The 24,241-nt window shown below is 35.6% G+C and overlaps 2 protein-coding genes across 9 annotated transcripts in view; one reads left to right on the top strand and one right to left on the bottom strand.

Annotated features, from left to right (window-relative positions):
• LOC149072869 (sulfotransferase 1E1-like) overlaps window positions 1–14,543 on the top strand; it is an 80,895-nt gene extending 66,352 nt beyond the window's left edge. Inside the window, exon 8 of the mRNA XM_089247021.1 lies at window positions 14,429–14,543. Coding sequence (XP_089103147.1) covers window positions 14,429–14,438 — 10 coding nt within the window. The 3' untranslated portion in view covers window positions 14,439–14,543. The remainder of the gene's footprint in view (window positions 1–14,428) is intronic.
• The window catches only part of LOC149072716 (uncharacterized), a 456,665-nt gene that overhangs the window by 14,777 nt on the left and 417,647 nt on the right, over window positions 1–24,241 (bottom strand). For 6 of the 8 annotated variants that reach the window (XM_089247007.1, XM_089247004.1, XM_089247005.1 and 3 more), the window contains 9 exons: window positions 16,551–16,634; window positions 15,628–15,793; window positions 14,397–14,533; window positions 11,487–11,677; window positions 8,493–8,652; window positions 8,199–8,355; window positions 6,570–6,679; window positions 1,387–1,473; window positions 98–191 (listed from right to left, as the gene is read on the bottom strand). In XM_089247007.1, coding sequence (XP_089103133.1) covers window positions 98–191; window positions 1,387–1,473; window positions 6,570–6,679; window positions 8,199–8,355; window positions 8,493–8,652; window positions 11,487–11,677; window positions 14,397–14,533; window positions 15,628–15,793; window positions 16,551–16,634 — 1,186 coding nt within the window. The remainder of the gene's footprint in view (window positions 1–97; window positions 192–1,386; window positions 1,474–6,569; window positions 6,680–8,198; window positions 8,356–8,492; window positions 8,653–11,486; window positions 11,678–14,396; window positions 14,534–15,627; window positions 15,794–16,550; window positions 16,635–24,241) is intronic. The other 2 variants (XM_089247006.1, XM_089247011.1) reach the window with 1 other exon arrangement.

Below are 24,241 nucleotides of genomic sequence, written 5' to 3'. Positions count from 1 at the left end.
TTCTTGAATGCTTTCATGCTATAATTTTATTTATTCGCAATTGAGATTGGTTCTATGTAGTTAATTTTTGTTTTTTTATTTAAGACTTCGATGTTACCTTTTGATCGAATAACTTCCCCAACATGATAACAGATAACTGACTCTGCAGTTAAACCTAAGTTTGATACAGGATCAACTTGCAGCACATACTCCTATAGAAGAGAATAAATAGAGAATTATTCAAAATTTCACTTGAAATCAAAATCCATTGTGATATCCTATATAACTAAAAGATGAAAAAATAGTTTGGAAATTCGAGCATGGTTTTCAAATCTTGTTTGGAAATGTGTATATTCTAATGTTAAACTCTCTGCTGCCTCGATGGAATGTGATAATCCCTCTACAACAAAATTTTTTTCTTGGTCTGTAGAGTATCATTATATCGAGATTTAACTGTATCAGTTTTCGTTTTTATAAACTTTTTATCTAAAGCCAGGATTACACTATAAAAGTTATTTCATAAAACTTGAAAAATGCAATCAATAAGTGTATTGGTTACATAAGAGCGAATGTAACCGATAGGCTTATTCGTTGCATTTTTCAAGTTTTATTGATGAGCTTTTGCAAAACTTTTATAGTATGCTGGCCTTACAGTAGTACTTCTTTACTATTCTTAAAAATTAAAAACGGTAGACTCTAAATAAATCCAGCTATGCTCTAGTCTCGTTCATCCAGTAATCCGGTGCTTTTAGGCGAGCTTCCTTCAATAATAGAAAAAGAAAATATGTCAGTGCTGAGAAGTTTGTGTTATTTAAATGATGCCTCAACAATCTTCCAGTAATCCAGCAATTTTGGTTATCTGGCACAACCCTAGTCTGTTTTGTGCTAGATTTGTGAGAGTATTGTATTCGAATAATTATACAAACATCAACTCTAAGGCAATGAAAGACAAATTACCCAACAAGGTGGCTGGAAAAGTAAAAAAAAAATTATGGGAAAAAACCAATAACAACATATATATGGATGCCTATTACACCTTAATATAGCAACCCAAAAAGCAAAAATGATAGTAAAGAGAATAATAAAAGAACTAAAAAAATTTGAAAAAGAAAAATGCATATAATATATGCTGCCCATAAAAATATGGTTGCCATTATGATATCCATATTTTTCATGGGTATCTTTTTTCAACTACCTTGTTGGGCATTTTGCCTGCTATGTGTGGACTTTTTTACATCGTAAATATTATGTTTCCTTTTAAATGTGTCTATTACGGTGAAATTTATGACAACTGAAAGTTAGCTATTTGATTTATTCACAACCCTGTTAGAAAATATGTCTTTTGACACCACAACCTGGAATTATTCCTAAAAATGGATAATTAAAAAATAAATTAAAATTATTTACCTTGAATGTTCTTTTAACAAGATTATCCAATAAGACCCACTGTGTCTTTGAATTGATGCAAATAGTACCTATAAGAACCTCAGATTGCTGCAACAATGAAAAAAAAATTTTTAAAGTTATATAAATGAAAAACATTCTAAATTTTACAGATTAGATGAGAACGCCTTATCAACAGCTTTTATGAAATATCAAGACTTGCAAGTTTTCAAACCGTATAAACATTGTTTAGAATGAATTTTTATTGATAATTATTCTAGCTGCTACAACAATGTATTTATATGGATATTGAATATCTTGGCAAGTCTTGGTTATTCAAAGAAAAAGTATGCTACATACATGAGATTCTGCATCAAAAGTGATCAAGGAGATGAAATATGTGATCCATTTTGTGAATACAAAAACTGTGAGGCATTTAAAAAGCACATCTGTTCTAAATTCATGGATAGGTTATGAGTTATTTCTGAAACAAACAATAATCCACATCCCAAAATGCTTTCCTGAATGAGCTTTCAAAATGCAAAACTTTTCACCCTTTAGTGAAAATAATTAAATTTTGTCTACACAGTTTAAAAGTTTATTATAGGCCTAATTGTCATTAATTGTTCCATCATTTCTAGTAACTTAGAACTTTCAAAACAATAAGCGTATTGAAATCATAAACAAACACTCATTTCTATAACTAAAATCATCATTTATAGATCAAAATAGAAAATCAAACAGATCAAAAACATAAATGTTTAAGATATGTTGATAAAACTTGGAAACATATTTTAATGTGTGTAAAGTCAATCAAAACTATTTTTTCTTGAAAAAAAAAAATTGGCCAAATTCCACAAATGATATATTCAGCAATACTCTGACTTACACAAAGACTTACATGATTTTCTTTGACAAATGTGCATTACTTAAAAATTCAAACATACCGTATATACTAGTGTATAAGCCGAGTTTTTTTATGAAAAAATTCGTTCCCCAAGTAGGAGGGATCGGCTTATACTCGGGTCAGTTTTTCATGAGAAAATATTGACCCCCGCAATCAGTAGTCATTTTTGTAGCAGTGTTCGAGAAACCGTATTATTGGTATGGGATATGTTCAAACCCCACAGAACAGAATGTAAAAGTCGAGGCAAAGAAATCGAAAACATCATTGGCTTTGATACCAGGTGGGCTAACGTCGATTGTACAGTAGGGTGGGTAAAAAAAAACGAAATTTTTATTTTCAAATCACTATAGTGCGGAAAAGTTGCCTCCTTTAATAAGAAGAAAAACGACGTAAAATTTTTTTTAAATCGGTTGATATCTTCCGGTCGCGCATTGAACTTGAAGTTTATGGAAATTGAAGAAATCTAACAAATACAAATACAACGCCACAACAGGCAAATTGCCCAACGAGGTGGCTGACTTAAGAACATCATGGATCCCCGAGCCATTTTTTGGAGGCCCTACCTACTACTGCTACACCACACATGCATCCCCCCCCCCCCGCGGAACCCCCCAACGAATCGGTACATGCGGGAATGTGCGTGTGCGTGTAGTGCAACCTGACGTAAAGTTTGTTTCTGTCTAATGCTTGTTATGTGTAGTGCTGTCATCTGTCCCCAGTTTTTCTAAGTATGAGTGAAGTGTTATGGTTGAATGATTTACCGTTGTAGGACTGTTGCTCTCAGTGGCGAGACTTTTTAACGGGGAGATCGGCTCGCATTTGCGCCTTGAAGTTGGGAACCACAGAAAACCAACTTCAGCCGACCACCACTGTGGGGTTCGAACCCGGATCCTCGCATCACGAGTCCGGCACTATTTTTGTTAAATTTTTTAATATTAGATAAAATTTTATGATTGACACGCAAAAGTTTGTTACGCTTATTTTATGGTTCAATAAAATAAAATAAATTAAAGCATCATTAATATACCAGTGTTTATTGGTTGCGCAGCGTGTTCGAAAAACAGGAATTTACCAAATTTTTGCAAGTTTCATTGTGCAGCTTTTCGCCCATTTTTTTACAGCAAAACGACCCAGAATTCATCACAAGGAGGTGGCTGCACGTCGAGTTCCACCCTCACGCAACCCAATCAACCATCCAAAATAGGCGTGTGCGTATAATTTACATTATATATCTCAAAACTAGTCATCGAAATTAACACGTTCAAAATATGACTTTTTGGAGAAATCAGTCATAACTGATCTTGATAATAGCGTAGATCTCATGTACACTTAAGCTTCTCATGTCTATATACTTTAGTTCAGGCTTCGGTAACAAGTTTGATGCATCTCTCGACTGTCTGAGTCCTTCGGATAAACCTTTCGATGCCTCTGATGTGGTTAGTGTCGAAATTGATGAATGATATAATATCATCACATACTTCCCGTAGCATTGGGGGAAGGATAGAAGGATACAAGAGGCAAGTATTCCGGTTAATAATTCCAGTGTATTCGGAAGCTTTAAAGTTATTCTTACATAGCACGAAGTGTCTTATGTTTTTTCCTTTAGAGGCGAGTTGTCTTGCTTTTACCCTTTATATCCGACATTGAGAAAAATAGAATAAAAGGAAAATTGTAATATATTAAAATAAAAGCATAAATGTGATGGCAATAACAAATAGTCATCATGTAAATTATTTGGTAGGCAATTTTAGTTCTAATTGAAGAGAAACTAAAAAAACATATAAACAATGTTTTTGAAACAATTAGTTAATTCGAAACAAATTTGTTTACCCTGGTACTTCAAAGTACCGTCTGGGTATAAAAAGGGTTAAAGTTCTTCTATATCCAAGTTCTCTCGAATGTCATCAACAATCATAGCCAACAGTAAATTTTCAGGCTGTCCAAAGAACGCATTGGGTTCAACTACTGGATCAACAACTTTAAGTAAGTCTCTCTCATCAAATAAATACAATTTTTGAACTGCTGGAAAAACATGTTTAGTTCATCATTGAAATACTTGTTCTTTTTCATGTGGAACCATAGAGGCACGTGCGATTTCAAGATGAAGAGAACTTCTGGTTCTCAAAAGGATTTGGCTAACTTAAGTATTCCTATAACCTTAGCACTCTATTGGCCGCATTTAGCTATCTAGAATGTGACAGACGACCAGGATCTCAAATTTACAAATCCCCTGGAAAATTTCCTGGCTTTTTTGTTTTGGATATGCCTAATAAATACAGTACTACTCGTCTTTTCTCAGCATCTTTCTGTCTACTTCTAGAAACCAACAATCTACAGATTCATACTCCAACACCGAGAGCTTTCACATTCAGTAAGCTGTTATCAAATGGGCCCAGAAAAAGATTTTGGCCCTGTAGATGCACCATCTATATCTGTGGTTCCCGACTTCGAGGCGCGAATGCGAGCCGATTCCCCTGTTAAAAAATCTTGCCATAGAGAGCAACAGGTCTACAACAGTACAAATATTCAACCATTTCACTTCGCTCATAATTTCAAATTTAGATGACAGCACTAAACATTCCCGCACAACAATAAATACGGCTCAGATTGTCAGGTGCACATATTTTGTTCCAGACTCCGTAACGAAGCTGGGCTGGAAGAGATCTCGGCAGCAGGATAAGACCGATGGCAGTCCTGACGTTCATTCATTGCACCATCTATATGCGGAAAAAATATGACGGAGAGGAGTTTCATTGAAATGGAGTAGATCCACGATTCACTGTAGTGGTCTTTCCACGTGCAGTTCACACGTGATCCAGTCAGACTCAGACAGTTGAGGGATATGCCTAAATTATTACAGAGACCTCAACTAAAGGATGTGACATGGAGATAGAGATAGCTACATCACAGATCTACGCTATTATCAAAATCAGTCATGCTTGATTTCTTCCAAAGGTCAGACCACCGAATTCTAGTCAATTGTAATAACTATTTTTCAAATATAGTGTGAATTGCACACACCTAGTTTGGATGGTCGATTGGGCTGCGTGTGGGTGGAACTCGACGTGCAGCCACCTCCAAGTGATGAATTCTGGATCGTTTTATTCTGACAAAACGAACGAAAAGCTGCACAATGAAACCAGCAAAAATTTGGTAAATTCCTGTTTTTCGAACACGCTGCGCGACCAATAAACATTAAAATATTAATGATGCTTTAATTTATTTTACTTTATTGAACCATAAAATAAGCGTAACAAACTTTTGAGTGTCGATCATAGAATTTTATCTAATATTAAAAAATTTACGAAAAATGCTCGCGATTTCATCAATTTCCATAAACTTCAAGTTCGATGCGCGACCGGAAGATATCAACCGATTAAAAAAATTTTTACGTCGTTTTTCTTCTTATTAAAGGAGGCAACTTTTCCGCACTATAGCGATTTGAAAATAAAAATTTCGTTTTTTTCGACCCACCCTATTGTACAGCCTTTAGATGTGAGCATCAACAAGCCTTTCAAAGAATATTTGAAGAATTTGTGGATCGAATGGATGAGTTCCAATGGTAAAAAACTACAAAAAGTGGTGCCTTGAAGAAACCTGACATTGGCCTATTGTGCTAATGGGTACATGAGGAGTGGAATTCTGTTTCCACCGAAATTATCATCCGATCCTTCAAAAAGTGTTGCATCAGCAATGCGATGGACAAAACTGAAGATATCCTCTTTGAAAGTGATAATGGCGATGACAGCCCAGATGAAGATAAAAACGAAGATGCCGCACCCCCTACGATGATCTGATGGATTACCATGAGCTTGGAGACATAGAAGAAACGGATTAAAAAGTTTGAATAATTTTCTATTGTAAATTTCCGTAAGCTATTCATTTTGCATGAAAATATAAGAATTTTTTTCTCTGAAATGCACGGTTTTTTGGGGGTTGGCTTATACACGGGTTTTCAATTTATTGTGGTTTTGGTGGTCTTGAAGTGACGGCTTATACACGAGTATATACGGTAATCACAGGGTAACTGCTAAGATATCTAAGGGTAACTGCTGTCTTTTGCAATTTTCACAAAAATACAGATGTTTTTCACCACATTTTTACCATCAAACAACTTATATTTACATGTATTTGTATGCAACATTGTACCCAGACCTATATGGTTATTGCCAGTCCTACCTATTGCATATCTTCGGGCTATTGCTGTACATTACTTATGCATATTAAGTTTCATTAGAAAACTTAACTTTAATTTAATCAATTAAAAAAATGATAAAAATAATGATGAAAAAAAAATTACCATAGACTTTTGTTTGTATAAATTGCTATCTCCATGGCTACCCAGGTACACAGATACAGTAACTAGTTTCCCATCTGGATCCATTCTTGACTCCGAAATATAGAAATCACCTGGAAAAAATTAGAAATCGAGACGAATAAAGAAGTCAATATAATGTATAAATTACAGTAGATATAGACTATTTATGCATATATACCCAGCGCGAAGCAAAATATACAAAAAACTATGACACTTCACAAGACAATATCAAGAAGAATTTTAATAAAAAAGGGAAAAGAACTCTTATGTACAGAAAACACTATTATGGGAATACAGAATAATTTTAGTCAGCTCAAAGTTCATTACAGAACAATGCAATGAACATTCTGCTTTGGGGCACATATGTTCATGAAAAATATAAATATAATATATATAAAAGGTAAAAAAATATTTATTTTATGTTTAAACATAGCATTATGTACATCTTTCATTATCTGTAGATGATGAAAGATGATTCATTATGTGCAGAAGCAATTTTTCTTAAAAAATAATCTTCTCTTGATAGACCCTAATAATTATTTCTCGACTAGTAAGACGTAGAAACTCCCTGATTCTAAAAGAAAAACACCCTAATGGATGACCACCAGAAGTGGGGATTTGTAAAAAATATTGAGGGCGCTCAGGGTTTCCAAACATCCCATGTATACAGGATTCAAGGATGCACAAAGGTAGGAAGGGGCCATAGGATGAATTGTATAATAATAAATTATCAGGAAGGCTCTCCCTGTCCCCACCATAATTTTTTTGGAGGGTTCAAGTGACCTTACCCCCCAGGTTCTGGAGTTTCCAATTACCCAGTTTCATACATTGCACAAAACCATAATTTAGTAAGGTGGAATGTAAAGATTTTTAAGGAACAGGTGAAAAAAATTGTTATCCATGGAATCTAACTTAATGCACACATTAACATTAACCTTATGGGAAATTTCCTAGGCCAAATACCCAGGGATGTAACTATGATTTTTGCCGGGGGTGGGGGGACAAAAAGCCACTGTAAAATTTGATAATTTTGTAACAGTATTTTTGTTCTTCTCTAAAATTTGCTACCCTCTTAAGTATGCTGTAGTATTAAGTATGCTGCCCGGGACAGTTGCCCCCTTTGTTAGGAAGCCTTTTTCCACTTTAACCCACCCCCTCGGGGGTAGCAGGCAGTAAGTCATCCTTTGACAGGCCTGGGTTGAAGTCGGATGTACCATGTACCATGCCCCCCCTTTGTCCTCCCCTCTAGTTCCAGCTCTGCGAAGAGCAATACCATTATATATGAGATTATTCTTATAGACGATATTACATGAGAGCTTCATTGTATTTGCAAATAACAAAATTACTTGATTGCAATCAAATAAAGTTTCAAGAACACATCCTTGTATGAGCAATAAATAATAAAGATCAATAGCATAACTTGTGAACTTTTAAAATTTAGAACAATAAAAAAAATTGAGCTTTGGCTAACCTTAAACAATATCCTATCACAATTTAGAAAACAGACAGATCCCTGGATAAAATGAATAGTGATATGATCAATGATACGGTTATAAAACTAAACAATGCATGAATGTAATTTTGATATGTTATCAACATTACAACACTTACCAATAGTAGAACTAGTTTGCTCAGATGCACTCAGACGTTTTTCCAAATTTTCCAAACTATTTAACATTGGCAGAGAGCTTTGCGATGACGTTAGTGATTTTGTTGAAACAAGCCGCTGCAACCTATCATTATCATGCTTCAAGCTCATCATCTCATTCTATGTTAAAAGATAAGTGTTACTGTTGGTAGAGCATTTAATCAAACAAATATCATGAAGACTAAAATAATCAAAATTTGTAAACAATTAGAATAAAATCACTTAAAATACTTTTTTTTAAATGCTCTCTTACTTACTCTCATTTTATTGACAGTTTCTTTTAAATTCTCAAGTTGATGTGCTGAGCTAAGAGCATCTAATCGAATATCAGTGAGAATCATGTCTTTTTCTCGCAGTTGCTTCTTCAACTCCTTGACTACTTCAGGTGCATTCTCATCTTCATCCTTGTCATATAAACTGGAGCGAAACAGTTTAATATCATAGCTTTATTTGTGTGAGCTATATATATATATATATTCACAATATCAACTTCAGTCTTGGTTAACTGTTAGTATTCAGGGAAGCTTCCAATTATGAAAATGTTTCAAATGTTGTCAGACATCCCAGAAGCTGTTAAAGTCAAAAAACAATTTCTCAAAAATTTGAGAGATTTAAATTTTCATAATGTCTGCATTTAGGCAAAAGTCACCAAGTCTAAAAATTGTGATTCTGAGATAATTACCCCAGCGTAATCTCGAATTAGTGTTAAACAGCCTGGTAAAGCTCACTAATGAAAGTCCTTTAGGCACTTTTATCATCAGGCAGAAATCACCAAGTCTTCTTAGTGATTTTAGCAGATTTCGTGGGTGTTCAAGCAAAAGTCGTTAAGTCCACCAAAAACCTTTTAGTAGACTTCTATAATTGTACCTACTGTAGGAGTTAGAAATCTTTAAAATATTTTTTACTGCTTTTCAAAATGACTCAAAAGTTTAAATTTACAAAATCTGAAAACTGGACATAGTAACTTTTGCTTGAACACAGAAGATTTACTGCTGATGTGCCAAAGTCATTATAAGGACACTTGGTGATTTATATTATTATATTAATTTTTTATTATTATACTCAACTCTGCTTCTATAACTGATGAAATTGTGTGCAACAATGTAGGACCAAAAAGTGAAAACATTAACAGAAGAAGTAACAGATTGGTTGGAATGGGACAAAATGAATGGAAGCTTTGAAATTTTGAACGATGATGAAATTGTTTTTAGTGCGACTATTGAAGACGAAAAACTGATGATAATGAAGGATAAGTTCTTAACCAAAAACATACAACTAGCCACTCAGAAGCAGAAACAATGTTATCAAAATGCACCAACCGGTTTGAAATGCAAGAGGAGGCAAATGCAACACAGATTCTACTTCTGCGTAAGATATGGAACATTGCCATGCAGAAAACTCGAGCTTCAAAGACACAGAAGATGACAGATTATTTTGAAGTACTGTAATGTAGGTTTATAGTATTACAATACAGTTCTGTACATTACTATTCTTATATTGAAGTTTATATTGATCGTTTTGTAAAATTGAATACAATATGTATGCATTATTCACTTTTAAACGATTTTATTTTCATTTTTGTCCCAAGCCCGTAGTGAAATCACATTACTGTACACACGCGTGTATTAAGAGATTTCTGTTATCCATCTATTTGGTTATCTGTCACAGCCCTGGTCCAGATGGTGATGGTTAATCAAAGTTTTACTGTAATTGTTTCATGACAAACTAGTTATCTAAACATCAGTAAACCTACTGTAGAAGAAATCTGTAAAATAATTTTTACTATTTTTCATAATGACTTAAAAGTAAAGTAACATTACACTTTAAAGTGTAAATTTAAACTCAAAACTACAATTTTTGACTTGATGATTTATGGCCTGAACTACTTCTGCCTGAATGCCGACGATATGGTCCCAGCGTCATATTTATTATAATATTATTCAAACACTGATGTTAACCACAAAAAAAATAAATAAAATAAAAATAAATAAATAAATAAATAAATAATCCTTTCACTCTTGACTAAAATTAACCGCATTATGGAACATTTAATTTTGTGAATTTTACACAAATTTCTTGTCAGAAAATAAATCATTCAGCCTAGCTATGTGGGTCTAAAAAAAACTTACATGTAATAACCAGTACAATTTTGTTTCTATTTTATTCAGTAACATAACATTAGTTGTTAAAGGTGCTCTTGATGAATTATTCAAAAATATTCATCTGAGATATTTTGTGTCCCCTCTCCTTTTATCAGGAAAAAGGTGTTTCAATTTAGACTAGCTATAACTCTGTCAGTTTTGGTCATAAAAGAATGGATTTTTTTTGTTTTACAATGCCAGTGCACAATGAATATTATACTAAACAGAGTGTATTCAAGGAAACATGCAATAGAAATGTTTTTGATAGGTAAAAGGGTGAAATCAATACAGGGATACTAAAATCACTTATCCATTTACCTGTTGAAGTAAAAAAATCTGTAGAAATATGGTAAAAATACAATACAATATGAATTTAAGAACTAGATTCTCATAAAATATGATTAAAGTTATGCAACATCTAATATTTAAATACTACTTCACCACACACCAACTCCGGCCACATCGCTACAATGCAACTTATCTGCCGTTATAGAGTTGGGTTAAAAATGAAGGCACCATTTCTGAATGTTTGCCTCAAGCTCGTTAGGGAAAATATCATATCTATATTCTTCCACCGGATCAAACCTGGGACCTGATGGCAAACTGCATGGTGGTAGGTGAGCAACTTACTGCCACACCACTTGGGCTCAATATTAAAATACTGAAGTTTAAAGAAAAAAAGATAACATCCTGGTTTGGGCATGGGGCACTGAGTGGCGTGGTGGTAAGATGCTTGTCCACCAATGTGAAGGTTGCTGTCACGGTCCTGGGTTCGAACCCGAGGGAGAATATAGATAAGGTATTTTCCCTATGAACTTGAGGCGACCACCAATAGACAGCGCCTTAATTTCCAACCCATTTCATTAATGACAGTAAACTGCAATATAGCGATATGGCCAGAGTTGGTGTTTGGTGTGAAGTAGGTTTGGGCATGATGTCCACTAATAATTTTCTCTTGACAGATCATGCAATCTCTTGTTAAAACGCAAAGCTTACTTGATGTTATATTATTAAAATAGTGTGAAATAGACAAGTTTCAATATTTTGGTACAGAAAGTAAATGAAACTTTTTTTTAAGATTTTGTAATGAGAAGTAACTAAAATACTAACGCTGAAGAAGAGTGAGATTGTTTCAATGTGGGCTGTCCACAACTTCCATTCGTGTGCATTGCACTGCCCAAAAGAGGTGAGTTCGGCGTTGAAGAATCTGACTGCAAATGCCTCAGATCCTCAACATCAGAGACAGATCCATTTTTATTTTTCTTGCTTCTTGAAAAAGCTTTACTGAAGGAACTTCTCAGCTAGGAAATATAAACAAGTACATACTTTTATTATATGTGTGAATCAATAAATATAGTCATAGAATAGTCATATTTAAGGTCAGTCAATATTTTAATAATCAGTGATTTCAACCATATTTTTAAGGATACTTTGTAAACTATTTCTTCAATATGTTTTCATTGAAAGAATGGACATGTCAGGGGACATGATTGAAGGGTTCAAAATTTTCAAAAGGGATGGATAGCATGGACCATGAATTATTAATATGCCATCAATTGATTGCTTTGACAAGTGGACACCAGTATCGATTGGTAAGGGACAACTCCAGTTTCTGGTGTTGCAGGGAATTTTTGTCTAATAGAGTTGCAAAAAATAGCCTACCTCCGAGGATAGTGGATTCTGACACAATAGACTTGTTTAAAAAGAAATACAATAAATATATTGGGGTAAATCGAGAAGCTATCCATACCTAGATAGAACAACCATAAAGCAATTTTTATCTTTTATAATTGTACTTTTAATTGGGTTGCTGTATCTCAGGCCGTTATTACACTATAAAAGTTTTATAATAGGACTTTTATCAAACTTTTATAGTGTAATACCGGCCTTAGAAATATATGACATCTCTATTTGTTATGGGCATCTTTTTCAAACGGGTATTTTTTATTTATTTATTTTTTCCTCAGACAACTCATTGGGCATTTTGACTTTTGTTGTCTATGTATGTCATGTATCTTCGTAAAAAACACCTAGAAGAAAATTGGAAAATGAAAATAAAATGGGTTAACACACTTCTCTGGGCTGTCTTTGAGTGGGCTAGAAGAACAATTGGCACAACTATTCACTCTTAAAATGGCATGAGAAATCACTTTTGTTTCTCGTTAGACCAAAGATGTTCAACAGATGGATGGTTATTTCAATAGCAATGAACAGAAAAATCAATGGTTATAGTGTTACACTTAAGAACTTTGAAATAAAAATTTATACTTTTTTCATACAACGTATGTCTTTCATTTTGATGAATGCAGAATCACTGTTTATGCATGGTTCAACTCAGGTTAACTGAATGACTCTGTTTTCCCAAAACAGTCATTTATAGCTGTGAACAAGTACTGTTTTAATAGGACTAAAAACAAGTTCTCTGAAAACGAAATGTTATTTTCTTCATTCGATGAAGGTGTTCATAGTGTTTATGTTTCAGTAATTTCATCACTATTGCTCAACTTATGCACCATCTTAAAATTAAAGCAACTCATTTTGATGAATGTACCAATCTTAATTAATTGCAACTGCAAACAGCAAAAAACTTCTCAGTAACCATAAACTCACTTCAATGAATGGAGGTTGACTGCTATTACTTACATATTTCTAGTTCTATTTGAGATATTGATTAATCCGACAGGATACCATTTTTTGAATCCGGGGTAAGATGCTGTTTAGTTCACACACACAAACTTCTATACTTCCTCCCTAAAACTTTTTTTTTTTTTAATGCAGTGATACCTCAGCTAATGAGTAACCCAGCTTACAGATGGTTTAGTGGATGTGGATGCACTGGTAACATAAAAAAGCCATGTTGTGAGCTGATTTTCTGTATCAAACACCATCAGAATTAGTCATTCAAACCCTTATGAATTTATGCCAATTTCAAAATAACTTTTCCCAATGTAACTCTCTTTATCTTTCAGAAAACTGAGCCATTTTATGTGAAATGAATGAATAAAAAAAAACTGAGCCGACTTGAAAACTTGACTTTCTCTAAGTAAATATTAGAGATGCACATATGTGTTAGAATAATGGTTCCAGGGCCGGACTTAAGCAGGTGCAAAGGGTACGGCTACAATGGGCCACTAAATTTTAGGGCCACAAAATGGGACAAAAATACTTTGATTACATTTTGACTAAAACGTTTTAACAAAGCAAATAGCCTATAATTCTGTTCAAGACCTCTAAAATTCAAGCATCGAACCCTTTTGCATAGGGTTTTCACAAAACCCTCCCCCCAAAAAGACAAGAGAAGAATGCAGGTGGTTCTAGTGCACCGGGTGCTGGAGCAGAAGGGTTCCTAATTTTTTTAAATTTGATAATTGGTTCTCTAGCTTTCCTTTCTAACCTTTAAGTGCCTGGGGAGGGGGGGGGGCGACTCAATTGCATTTTTTTTGGTGGGCAGTGAACACTATTGTCCAAAAATTTATTGTCAAATATTTTTTTTATGACCATGAAATAGTTATTTTATATTCATTCTTGGGTGCCCATGTAAACCTGGCATGCACCAGGGTGTTCATGGTTACTGGGGATTGGGAAAACTATTTTAAAGGGCAGCAAATCTGTTTTTGCACCAGGCTTCAAAATATTTAAGCCTGTCCCTGAGGGGTTATTAATCTCTTAGTTACAATGAATATATTTTACATGATCCCTTTGCTCTCCCCTACCTCAGATTTCAGTTTGATATTCCTCACAACATTGAATGAGAGGTGTATAAACCACTTATATATAGTCACTTTTGACAATACTCTTTTTGTCATGAAGAAAACAATAAACACTAATAATAAGTATAAAAGAGGAAAATTTTAAATACAACACAAGATGTTTGAAGACCCCCCTAAAAAGATAGTCTGTATAAGAATTTATGAATCACTGTTTTAGATTTTCTAGGTACAGTATATTATCAAAAAATAATATAAAATTATTGATATTATTAAACAATGTGCAAAAGATTATAATATATGTTCAATTTACCCATCCTTTTTTTTTCTTTTTCTTGTTTATAGGATCTCCTGACTGCCCACTATTACCACTGCATGCACTAGACAACGAGTTCACGCTTGATACTGAATCTGTTGAAAACTGTCTTGAAATTCGATGATCATGAAGAGCTGCACAAACAAATCATAATTTTAAAACTAAATAAATTAAAAATCTAATAAATATCCATATTCAATTTGTGACTTACTGCATGTTTTTAATATTTCTCACACATTAACTGACATTTCTTTTGTAGTTAAATTTTACTTTCACACTTTTTCTCTAAAAAGCTGAACAATAGGCATTCAAGTTTGATATTCATGCTAGAACCAAACATGTTACAAAAATGAATACAATTTGATATAACAGAATATTACACAGAGAACACAAGTTGCAGAAGACCAAGAGAGACATGTACCTTAACAGCAATGATGCCATGATTTTAATACATGAAAACATGCACGCTATATACCTGTACACCTCAAAGAAATTATATTTGTGATTTGATAACTTGCATATATTTTTTAAGGTTTGTGTGAATAAAATGATTAGAGATCTCATTATTAAATATTTTCCTATCATGATGCATAAAATTTAAATTTTAGACAGACCCTCTACACACATGTTTACCTTTATTCTTTTTAGTGCCATTTATTGGAACATTTTCATATCTGGTGGTTTATAGCAGATTATAATAAAATTTCATTTAATTTTATTTCATTAAAATGAAAGTATGAAAATTTAATTAATTTCTTGATTTTTAGGTTTACTAGGAAATACAGTAAGTTAGCAAATATTTTTTCTCACTAAAAACCAATAAAAAAACTGCCTTAAAACTTGACAGATTTTTATGAAGGCCTTTACATATTTATGACATATTTGAAATATACAATACAGTCCTGGCAAGCACACTGAAGGATAAAGTTTATTCTTGATAGTGTATCTAGTACATAGGGTTAAATATTTTTTAACTGAGTGTTGAATTTGAATTGAATTTTACCTATGCTAGATTCAGTTTTTATAATATCTAAGGGCATACATTTCTTTTTTTCAGTGACAAACATGTTGACAATAATGGTTAACTTGAAAGTTATGAACAGATTCTCCATGCACTGTGATTGACAGTTGGTAAGAGAGATAGACAGGCATGCAGCTTGCTTGCAAAAAAAAGCTGTGCAGTGAATTCATGCAGCAGTTTTACTGTTAGTTTGGTTGCATGTCTCACCAGAATCCTTAGTAGTGTTAAAAGTGTGACGACGAACTAAGTTAGGAGCACCCATACTTTTCTCTACAGCTTGCATAGACTGCAAAGCCATTTTAGTCAGACCAGCTTCAGCGCTCTGCTTTTTCAATGCTTCAATTGTTTTCCTGAGTTCCATCAGTTCAGAATCCTATGAAAAACAAAAGTACAAGAATGATAAATATTGACAAAAAAAATAAGTAATTGAAAAATTTGAACCATATAATTCAAATTCTTATATTATCTCGCAGAGCACAGAAATTTTTTTAAATCTTTATTAGTTTTAACAAGAACCTCAACAAAAACCTATAAAAATGACAAATTTTTTTGAGAAAATTGGCTTCTTAGTGATTTTTAAATTATAATTAATTTTTATTTATTAAATAAAAAATAAATGTTTTACAACAATATTTTGAAATCAAGGAAACAGTTATTTTCCAGATATTATGCTGAGGTGAACTCGGAAAGAAAAGTCATCACGTCTCCACTGGGACTCGAACCCAGGCCCTCTTGCATACCGGGAAAGCATGCTACCATCTACACCACTGGAGACATGACCCTGCCTTCCTTATTTCACGCACTGTGGCGTGAGGCGCTGAAGTAGAGGCATTAGTAGCCTCTCTTAACTTCAGGAAATGGCCCCCGGATGGGACAGTTTAGAGAGAGATAGATGGCTTTTTCTCAGCCCGACATACCAAGGAAACAGTTATTTTCCGGATATTATGCTGACGTGAACTCAGAAAGAAAAGTCATCATGTCTCCGCTGGGACTCGAACGCAGGCCCTCATGCATACCAGGCAAGCAAGCAAGTAATATTACATAAAGTGTCCATTATGATAGGTTTTACAGTATATCGAATGTAAATTTTTTCTTACACAGCTGTAGCTTTGGTTTCTTAAATAACTTACTTTTTGTTCAGCACTAGCTGTTAAGTGTTGCAGTCGACCAGTCATATTGGACAAAGATTGTTCAAATGCTGCAACCATATGAGCCTGAAATGGTAAAAAATATATGCATTTTATGTATCATAGTCATTATAAAACTGGGATATTAGTTTCAAATAATTCATATTAATAAAATATTTCAGATAGGGTTGGCAGGTTTTTGATACATGTCAGTTTTGGACGGTTTAAACAGTTGCATAAAAAATCGTCCATCAAAAACCTCAAAAATTGTTTTTCAATACACAAATTTCCATTGAAAATACACATATTCATAGCATGTAATGTTTAAAGTGACAATGCAATACCAAAAATAAATACTTAACATGATTATAAAGTAATTTTGAATTTAAATTACACAAAAAGATAAGACACTCTTTTTTTTCTTTGTTCAGTCTTCTGAATTAGGAATGGTTAAAATAAGAAAAATGAAAAAATGGTTCAAATTTGATAGCTGTGGGAAAATCAGAGAAAATCAAATTTCATACTGTGTAGATTTAATTTGATCTGCAACAGGAAAAATACGAAATTATTTGAGATTTTCAGAGCCTGGCCAAACTGCAATTGAATTTCCGATCTGGTGCCAGGGCTGCCGCCACGAGTGTCGGGTACACAGAAACGACTGCCAATTCACCTTTTAACCACTTCGAGTACAAGATTTTGGCAAGAAATTTGGATTACCTCTATTTGATGAATCGGTGATAAATATAGTGACTTTGTTAGTTAACCTAACCGCATGTTTGAAAAAGCCGGGGAGGGGGGGGGGAATATAATAGATAAGGTAGATAAGAGAGTTTTTTGTTTTTTAGAGTTCTCTTTCGATTTTACATTATAGAAAGAAACATTGTATGTGTGGGAAAAAAATCAGAAGTGGATGGAGGAAAAGAAAAAGCAAGGGTTACTATAAAGCTTCATGATGGAGAAGAGAAAGGAAAGGAAACAGATACAAATACAAATACAACGCCACAACAGGCAAAATGCCCAACGAGGTGGCTGATAAAAAGATGCCCATAAAAATATGGATGTCATATATTTAAAAAAAAAACAAAAAAAAACGTTCGAATTTATTGGTGTTTGCACGTAATATTATGCCCGTGATCATAAAGAGGTTAACGCAAAGATTTCCAAACCTTTTACGTTAACAAGGATTATTATTATAATAATATAAAGATAATAATAATAAATATAATATTAATCAATATAATATTAATCAATTAATTATAAAATTTGGGATTTGTGTCATGAAAACGTCGTGTAATTGAAGTTGTGTGGCACACAAATGAAATATTTTAACTTTAAAAAGTATAAATAGAGTAATCGAGGCCGAAAAAACGTCGTATAAACCGAGATAGTCGTGTAAACGAGATTTCACTGTAAATATGTGATTTCGGATAATTTTTCCGAGAATTCTCGAGAAATACGATTGCTCGTGCATGATGGCTTCAGAATGTCGGGAATTCGGAAATCTTAGTCGGTACTTCTATAATATAATCAGAGATGCCACTGGACTTTAATTTACCTGTTAATAGAAAAATCTGGGTCCTTTTTGAGTGAAAGTGGGTCCCACTGAAAAAAACATTTATCTTGAAGAAAATTATGTCCCCCAATAATTACTGGTATCTCTATGAATTTTCTTCCAACATGCCCCAGGTCTTTGATCACCTGCTTATATTTCTTCGTTGAGACTGAGCGGTGGGTCATGTTCTGGGTAAGAGAAGGTATCTGTAAATCAAGTAATTCTCATTTCTAAAATCATGTTCTATCCAAAGGTTCATTTACTTTTATTGTCCTATCTAGTAGGAAAAACTTGCAAAGAAGCTCATTAGCACCGAGAATTTAAAGTATGGAATTCCGCACATGTAATAAATCTAAAACAAATGTACAGTTGATCCTGCTTATAACGATTCTCCCATTTAGAACATTTTTTCACTTAGTACAAATTATTTTCGTGGCCCTAGCAATAAGTAATTCTCATTACAATTTCCCGTTTAAAGTGTTTTCCTATTTACGATGTTTTTTATGACGGCTTTTTGAAAAACGTTATAAGCAGGATCCACTTCAATTAACAGTTGGAGACACTGATTTATATATTTACTAATAAATCAATCTATAAATTTCCTTCTGATTGGTTTTACATTTTGTTAAAAAAATCTTAGCACTTTCAATGTCTTCTGATCAAAAATGTAAAACAAATTCAATTCTCTCTTTCTCTTTCAGACACATCTGATTCCCTATTCATACTTTGGTTTTTCTGGTAAAATGATTTTATTTTCCTTCCCTGATGTTCCACCATTCTGATCTGTCGCCATTTAACTGCCACCTATTTTTACACCTGAATATGGGAGCTACATCAGATTTGTGTGGGAGAAACTTAACAGTGTGCTTATGTGTGTGTGCCCAGGATTTGGCGTGTTTTGTGTTCAGTAGGTGGTGCCATCTATCTAGCGCGGTAACTAGATACTTTCTCAAACGGGGCAAGCACACATTTTGTCACACCCATGTAATGTAGAAAAGACGCAGTTATAAAGGGTGAATTTGGTGCCCTTTCCTCTAGTCCAGGACACTAGGCCCGCCTGTCCCTACCCCTCCCAGTTGCGGCCCTGCATCTATCCTCCAAACTGGTAATGCGTGAATTTGAAGTTCAATGTATGCATATTTGTGTTGTAGGTCTGTGTGATCGCCGTGGCAACCAGAAGTTTTTTCAAAGGAATAGCCAACTCAAAATTTGAAATCTTTAGAAAATCACATTTTTAGCCGATTACCATTGCACAATCGCAAGTTCCAAACACGGATTTTCACCCACCAAAAGCAAAATTTGGGGGAGGTTATAAGGGGCCTCTTCCTTCCACCCCCCCCCCTCCGGAGATCAAAAATTAAAAATATTGGAATAAAATAAAATTTCTTATATACTGTCTGTGAAGAATTAGATCCTTGTACTCCTCCAAAAGCCGATTCTGCTTACACACATGATTTTAGCGATGCGAAACGGTGACTACCGCATAGCAGCTAGATGACAAAACTGTGGATATTCAAGGTCGAGTTTTTACAGATTCGGTTTTTTTCCACGATATCGGGAAGGTTTTACAATTTGAACGGGCATTCCAATCATTTACGATTAAAAAAAAAAAAACGCGCATTCGCAATATTGTAGGAACAAGACGAATTTACGCCGTATAGACGCGGTCTTTCAATGCCGGCCGATAGCCGCGAAAGTACCGTAATTTCCCGTATATAACCGGAAGGGAGAAAATCTGCAGGGTAATAAAAAATCCGAAAATTGAAACTTCTGTGCACGGCCCCTCATTCAGGGAAGCTCATCTTATTTTTCAACTTCGGTCCTTCATCTTATTTTTCAACAACCCGTCTGTATATCAATATAGTACAAAGTAGTAAAATCAGTTTTTCAAGGTCGCGCGATCATGATACACGGTAAAAAGAAAAAAAAAGAAAGGGAAAAAGAGTTGGGGAGGTTTTTCTCTCTACTTTTTTCTTCTTAGAACTAGGAAAGAACGCGTCCCGGAGGGCGCGTGAACAAAATTTTTACGCGTCCTTTTCCGAAATTCCGGGTATTTGACGCGTTATAACGCGTCAATGGCATCTCTGAAATAAAAAGGCATGTTGGCCGACACTAGCAGCAATGTAAACATTTATCATTTTCATTTTGATCACACACACAACGATCCTTTTCTGCACATAAGGGCTAATAATTAGACCGGGACCTACAGTTTACAGACGATTATGAACGGCCGCACTGGAATGTTTTTCACATATAGAGCCACACCCCCGATTTACACGTAAGCAATTCGTTTCAAGATTAATGACGTAAATCGAAAAAGATGGAAGTCGATGTAAATTTTTCCATTGATATACACTGAAGAGCCAAAAAAACTGATGCACCTGCCTAATATCGTGTAGGGCCCCCGCGAGCACGCAGAAGTGCCGCAACACGACGTGGCATGGACTCGACTAATGTCTGAAGTAGTGCTGGAGGTAATTGACACCATGAATCCTGCAGGGCTGTCCATAAATCCGTAAGAGGGGGTGGAGACCTCTTCTGAACAGCACGTTGCAAGGCGTCCCAGATATGTTCAATAATGTTCATGTCTGGGGATTTTGGTGGCCAGCGGAAGTGTCTAAAGTCAGAAGAGTGTTCCTGGAGCCACTTTGTAGCAATTCTGGACGTGTGGGGTGTCGCATTGTCCTGCTGAAATTGTCCAAGTCCGTCGGAATGCACAATGGACATGAATGGGTGCAGGTCATCAGATAGGATGCTTACGTACCTGTAACCTGTCAGAGTCGTATCTAGACGTATCAGGGGTCCCATATCACGCCAACTGCACGCGCCCCATACCATCACAGAGCCTCCACCAGCTTGAACAGTCCCCTGTTGACATGTAGGGTCCATGGATTCATGAGGTTGTCTCCATACCCGTACACGTCCATCAGCTCGAAGCAATTGTAACCGAGACTCGTCAGACCAGGCAACGTGTTTCCGGTCCTCAACAGTCCAATGTCGGTGTTGTCGGGCCCAGGCGAGGCGTAAAGCTTTGTGTCTTGCAGTCATCAAGGGTACACGGAGCCGAAGGCCCCGAAAGCCCATATCGATGATGTTTCGTTGAATGGTTCGCACGCTGAAACTTGTTGATGGCCCAGCATTGAAATCTGCAGCAATTTGCGGAAGGGTTGCACGTCTGTCACGTTTAATGATTCTCGTCAGACCGGCCGCAGCGATATCGTAGATTTAATTTTTTACCGGATTCCCGATGTTCGCAGTACACTCGTGAAATGGTCGTACGTGAAAATCCAAATTTCATCGCTACCTCGGAGATGCTATGTCCCATCTCTCGTGCGCCGACTATAACACCACGTTCAAACTCACTTAAATCTCGTCAACCTGCCATTGTAGCAGCAGTAACCGATCTAACAACTATGCCAGACACTTGTTGTGTTATATAAGCGTTGTCGACCGCAGCGCCGTACTCTAATTGGTTCCATATCTCTTTATTTGCATACGCATGCCTGTACCAGTTTTTTTGGCTCTTCAGTTTATAGGTGAAATGTTGAGATCTCTACCGTATTTATCGACAAAATCATCAATTTTCGTCAAAAAAATTGCCAAATGTACGAAAAATTAACGATTATGGTTGAAATTGTTATAACAATATAAATATGAAACACTATAACTGTATTTACAGTCGTAATTATCATAATGTAATTTATAAGCAACTAAATTGATCTTCATGTACAAAAATTGCAAATTCGAGAAAGGTTCGTTGAAAATATGGAAAAAATAGGGAAATCTATATACACTGCTCAAAACAATTAGGGGAGCACATGGTTTTAACAAAATTACGCAAAGATGTATACCGATAAGTAACATAAAATGAATCATCCATAATTTAAAGCCTAGCAGGAAACGGAAGAAGAAAACTTCATATGCAAATCAAAGTTCATGACGTCAAAAAGTTCAGTCGCAGAAGTGTTGTTGCAAGGCTGTGGAATCGATTCCAAGAAACAGGAAATGTTAGACGTCGACCAGGGCAAGGTCGGCCACGCGCCACTACAGCAACTGATGACCGGTATATACGGTTAACAGCCCGTCGAAACAGAACAGAGAATGCTACGCAGCTGCAAAGACGGTTGCTCTTGGCAACAGGACGAAGGGTGTCCAGCCAAACAGTACGTAATCGGCTTCATGAGGGAGGGCTCTATGCACGTAGGCCAATGGTCTGCATTCCGTTGACCCCACGCCACCGTGCGGCCCGAAGAAGATGGGCTGCTGAACATCGAGATTGGGAGCAACATGATTGGAGCCAAGTGCTGTTTACAGACGAGTCCCGATTCAGTCTGGAGTGTGACACCCGACGTGTTCTGGTATGGAGGGACAGGGGCACTCGAAATAACCCCGCATTCGTTCGTGAAAGGTCACAATACAGACGAGCTGGTTGGATAGTATGGGGTGGAATCAGCATAGGCGGACGTACGGACCTGCATATCATTTGGAATGGCACTTTGACGGCCCGAAGGTATGCAGACGAGATACTGCGACCTCATGTCATCCCTTACGCTGGAGCCATTGGAGATTCCTTTGTTTTCCAGGATGATAATGCCCGACCGCATAGAGCTCGTCTGGTGGAGAGCATGCATGTCTTATTTCTGTATTGCGCATTGATACGCGTGTACTATCCATTGTATGCCAATACGTGGCTGTCTCGCACGGTTTTCTTTACTTTTTTGCTTGCTCCCCTAATTGTTTTGAGCAGTGTAGTAACGCGGGGTCCAGTAAATATGGGTGAAATGGTAACCCTATTTTTTCATCTATTCGTCTCTTTGATTATACTCTGGAGAGGAAATATTTCTTTTCTAGAAAAATGCGACGTAAATCCATTCGGCCTCGATCGCGTGCACAATGCGTTAAAAATTGTGAAAGTACGTCTAATTGAAAAATATCATTTTTAAGGTGGGTCGACGTATATGTGTGGGGTGACTAAGTCCTTATACAGTCGCCTTAGGTTGGTGTGTTAACCCCTCAATGTGGGACTTCCTGCGGAAAGTGTGGTCCTCCAATCGTCGAACGGTTGTACCCAGAAGCGTATTTGGGGGGGGGGGGGGCGCTAAGCGAGTTATAGCCCAGAGCGGCAAGTTTGAGTAATTTGTGGTCACGAACACAAATTTGCACGGGAGAAGGGCGGCAAATTTTAAATAGTTCTTTAGGTTCTAATAAATCCGCCTCTGGTTGTATCTTCAAGTCAGGAAAGATTCGAACAAAAACAAGTCGGGTATCGAACTCGCGACACCTGTAAACATCATCAGGTACAATATTTGTATACTTTATTCACCTCTGGGCTACCACAACCCTTAAGGAAAACCACTTTTGTACTTGCTGTCTGTCATCATGCTTCTCATATACTAAGGTACGTTCGTGGTAAATTTTATCACGTTATGATCGATAGTTTGGTTTTTATACGTGAAAATCTGGGACTGGAGCGAGTAAAACAACGTGTAGTTTTTCAGTGACATTGTTTATAGCATCATTCAATAATGCAGGGGAACCATTAATAATCCAACATTTAATAATGAACTAGAGGGGGCGGGGGGGGGAAAGAATGCCCCGGGCAGCAAAATTTAGGGGACGGCAGTTTTTGATGGGAACAAAGAACACCGTGTGTTATAAAATCATCGAATTTTAAAGTTGTAGGGGCAGCCAAATCATGTTTAGCCCGCGCGGCAAAAATTCCAGTAACGGCCCTGAATAACGTAGTTACCAATATTGCGTTTGTAATAGCTGGTTGCATTTAAAAATACTCGATCAAAATTCGATTAATCGATTAAAAAATTTTGATTGATCAGTTGAAATTTTTATTGATTCCTTTGCCCTAATTAAGAGCTATAATATTATTTATTTAAGCATTAATAGATAGTATACAAAAAAACCAAAACATGACCAAGGGTGAAAAAACCCATTTTAATTGATAGCTTTGCGTAGGTATAATCATAACAATTTGATGAGTATAATTATATATATTGTCCTTCCTTTCTTCTTCGATCGACCGAGAAGGGATGGGAACGACATAAATTGTACAGTGGGCAGTAATTCTTGTCAAATTTAATTGAGGCTTCATTTGATCCCAATGGGTATATGACCTAGATTTCCTTTT

Source organism: Pholcus phalangioides, unplaced genomic scaffold, assembly GCF_987345545.1.
Source record: "Pholcus phalangioides strain wild (caught in Gottingen) unplaced genomic scaffold, Ppha-v1.0 ptg000017l_1, whole genome shotgun sequence".
NCBI lineage: Eukaryota > Metazoa > Arthropoda > Arachnida > Araneae > Pholcidae > Pholcus > Pholcus phalangioides.
The sequence above is the reverse complement of the archived record's forward strand: the minus strand, read 5'-3'. Positions and strand labels throughout refer to the sequence as shown.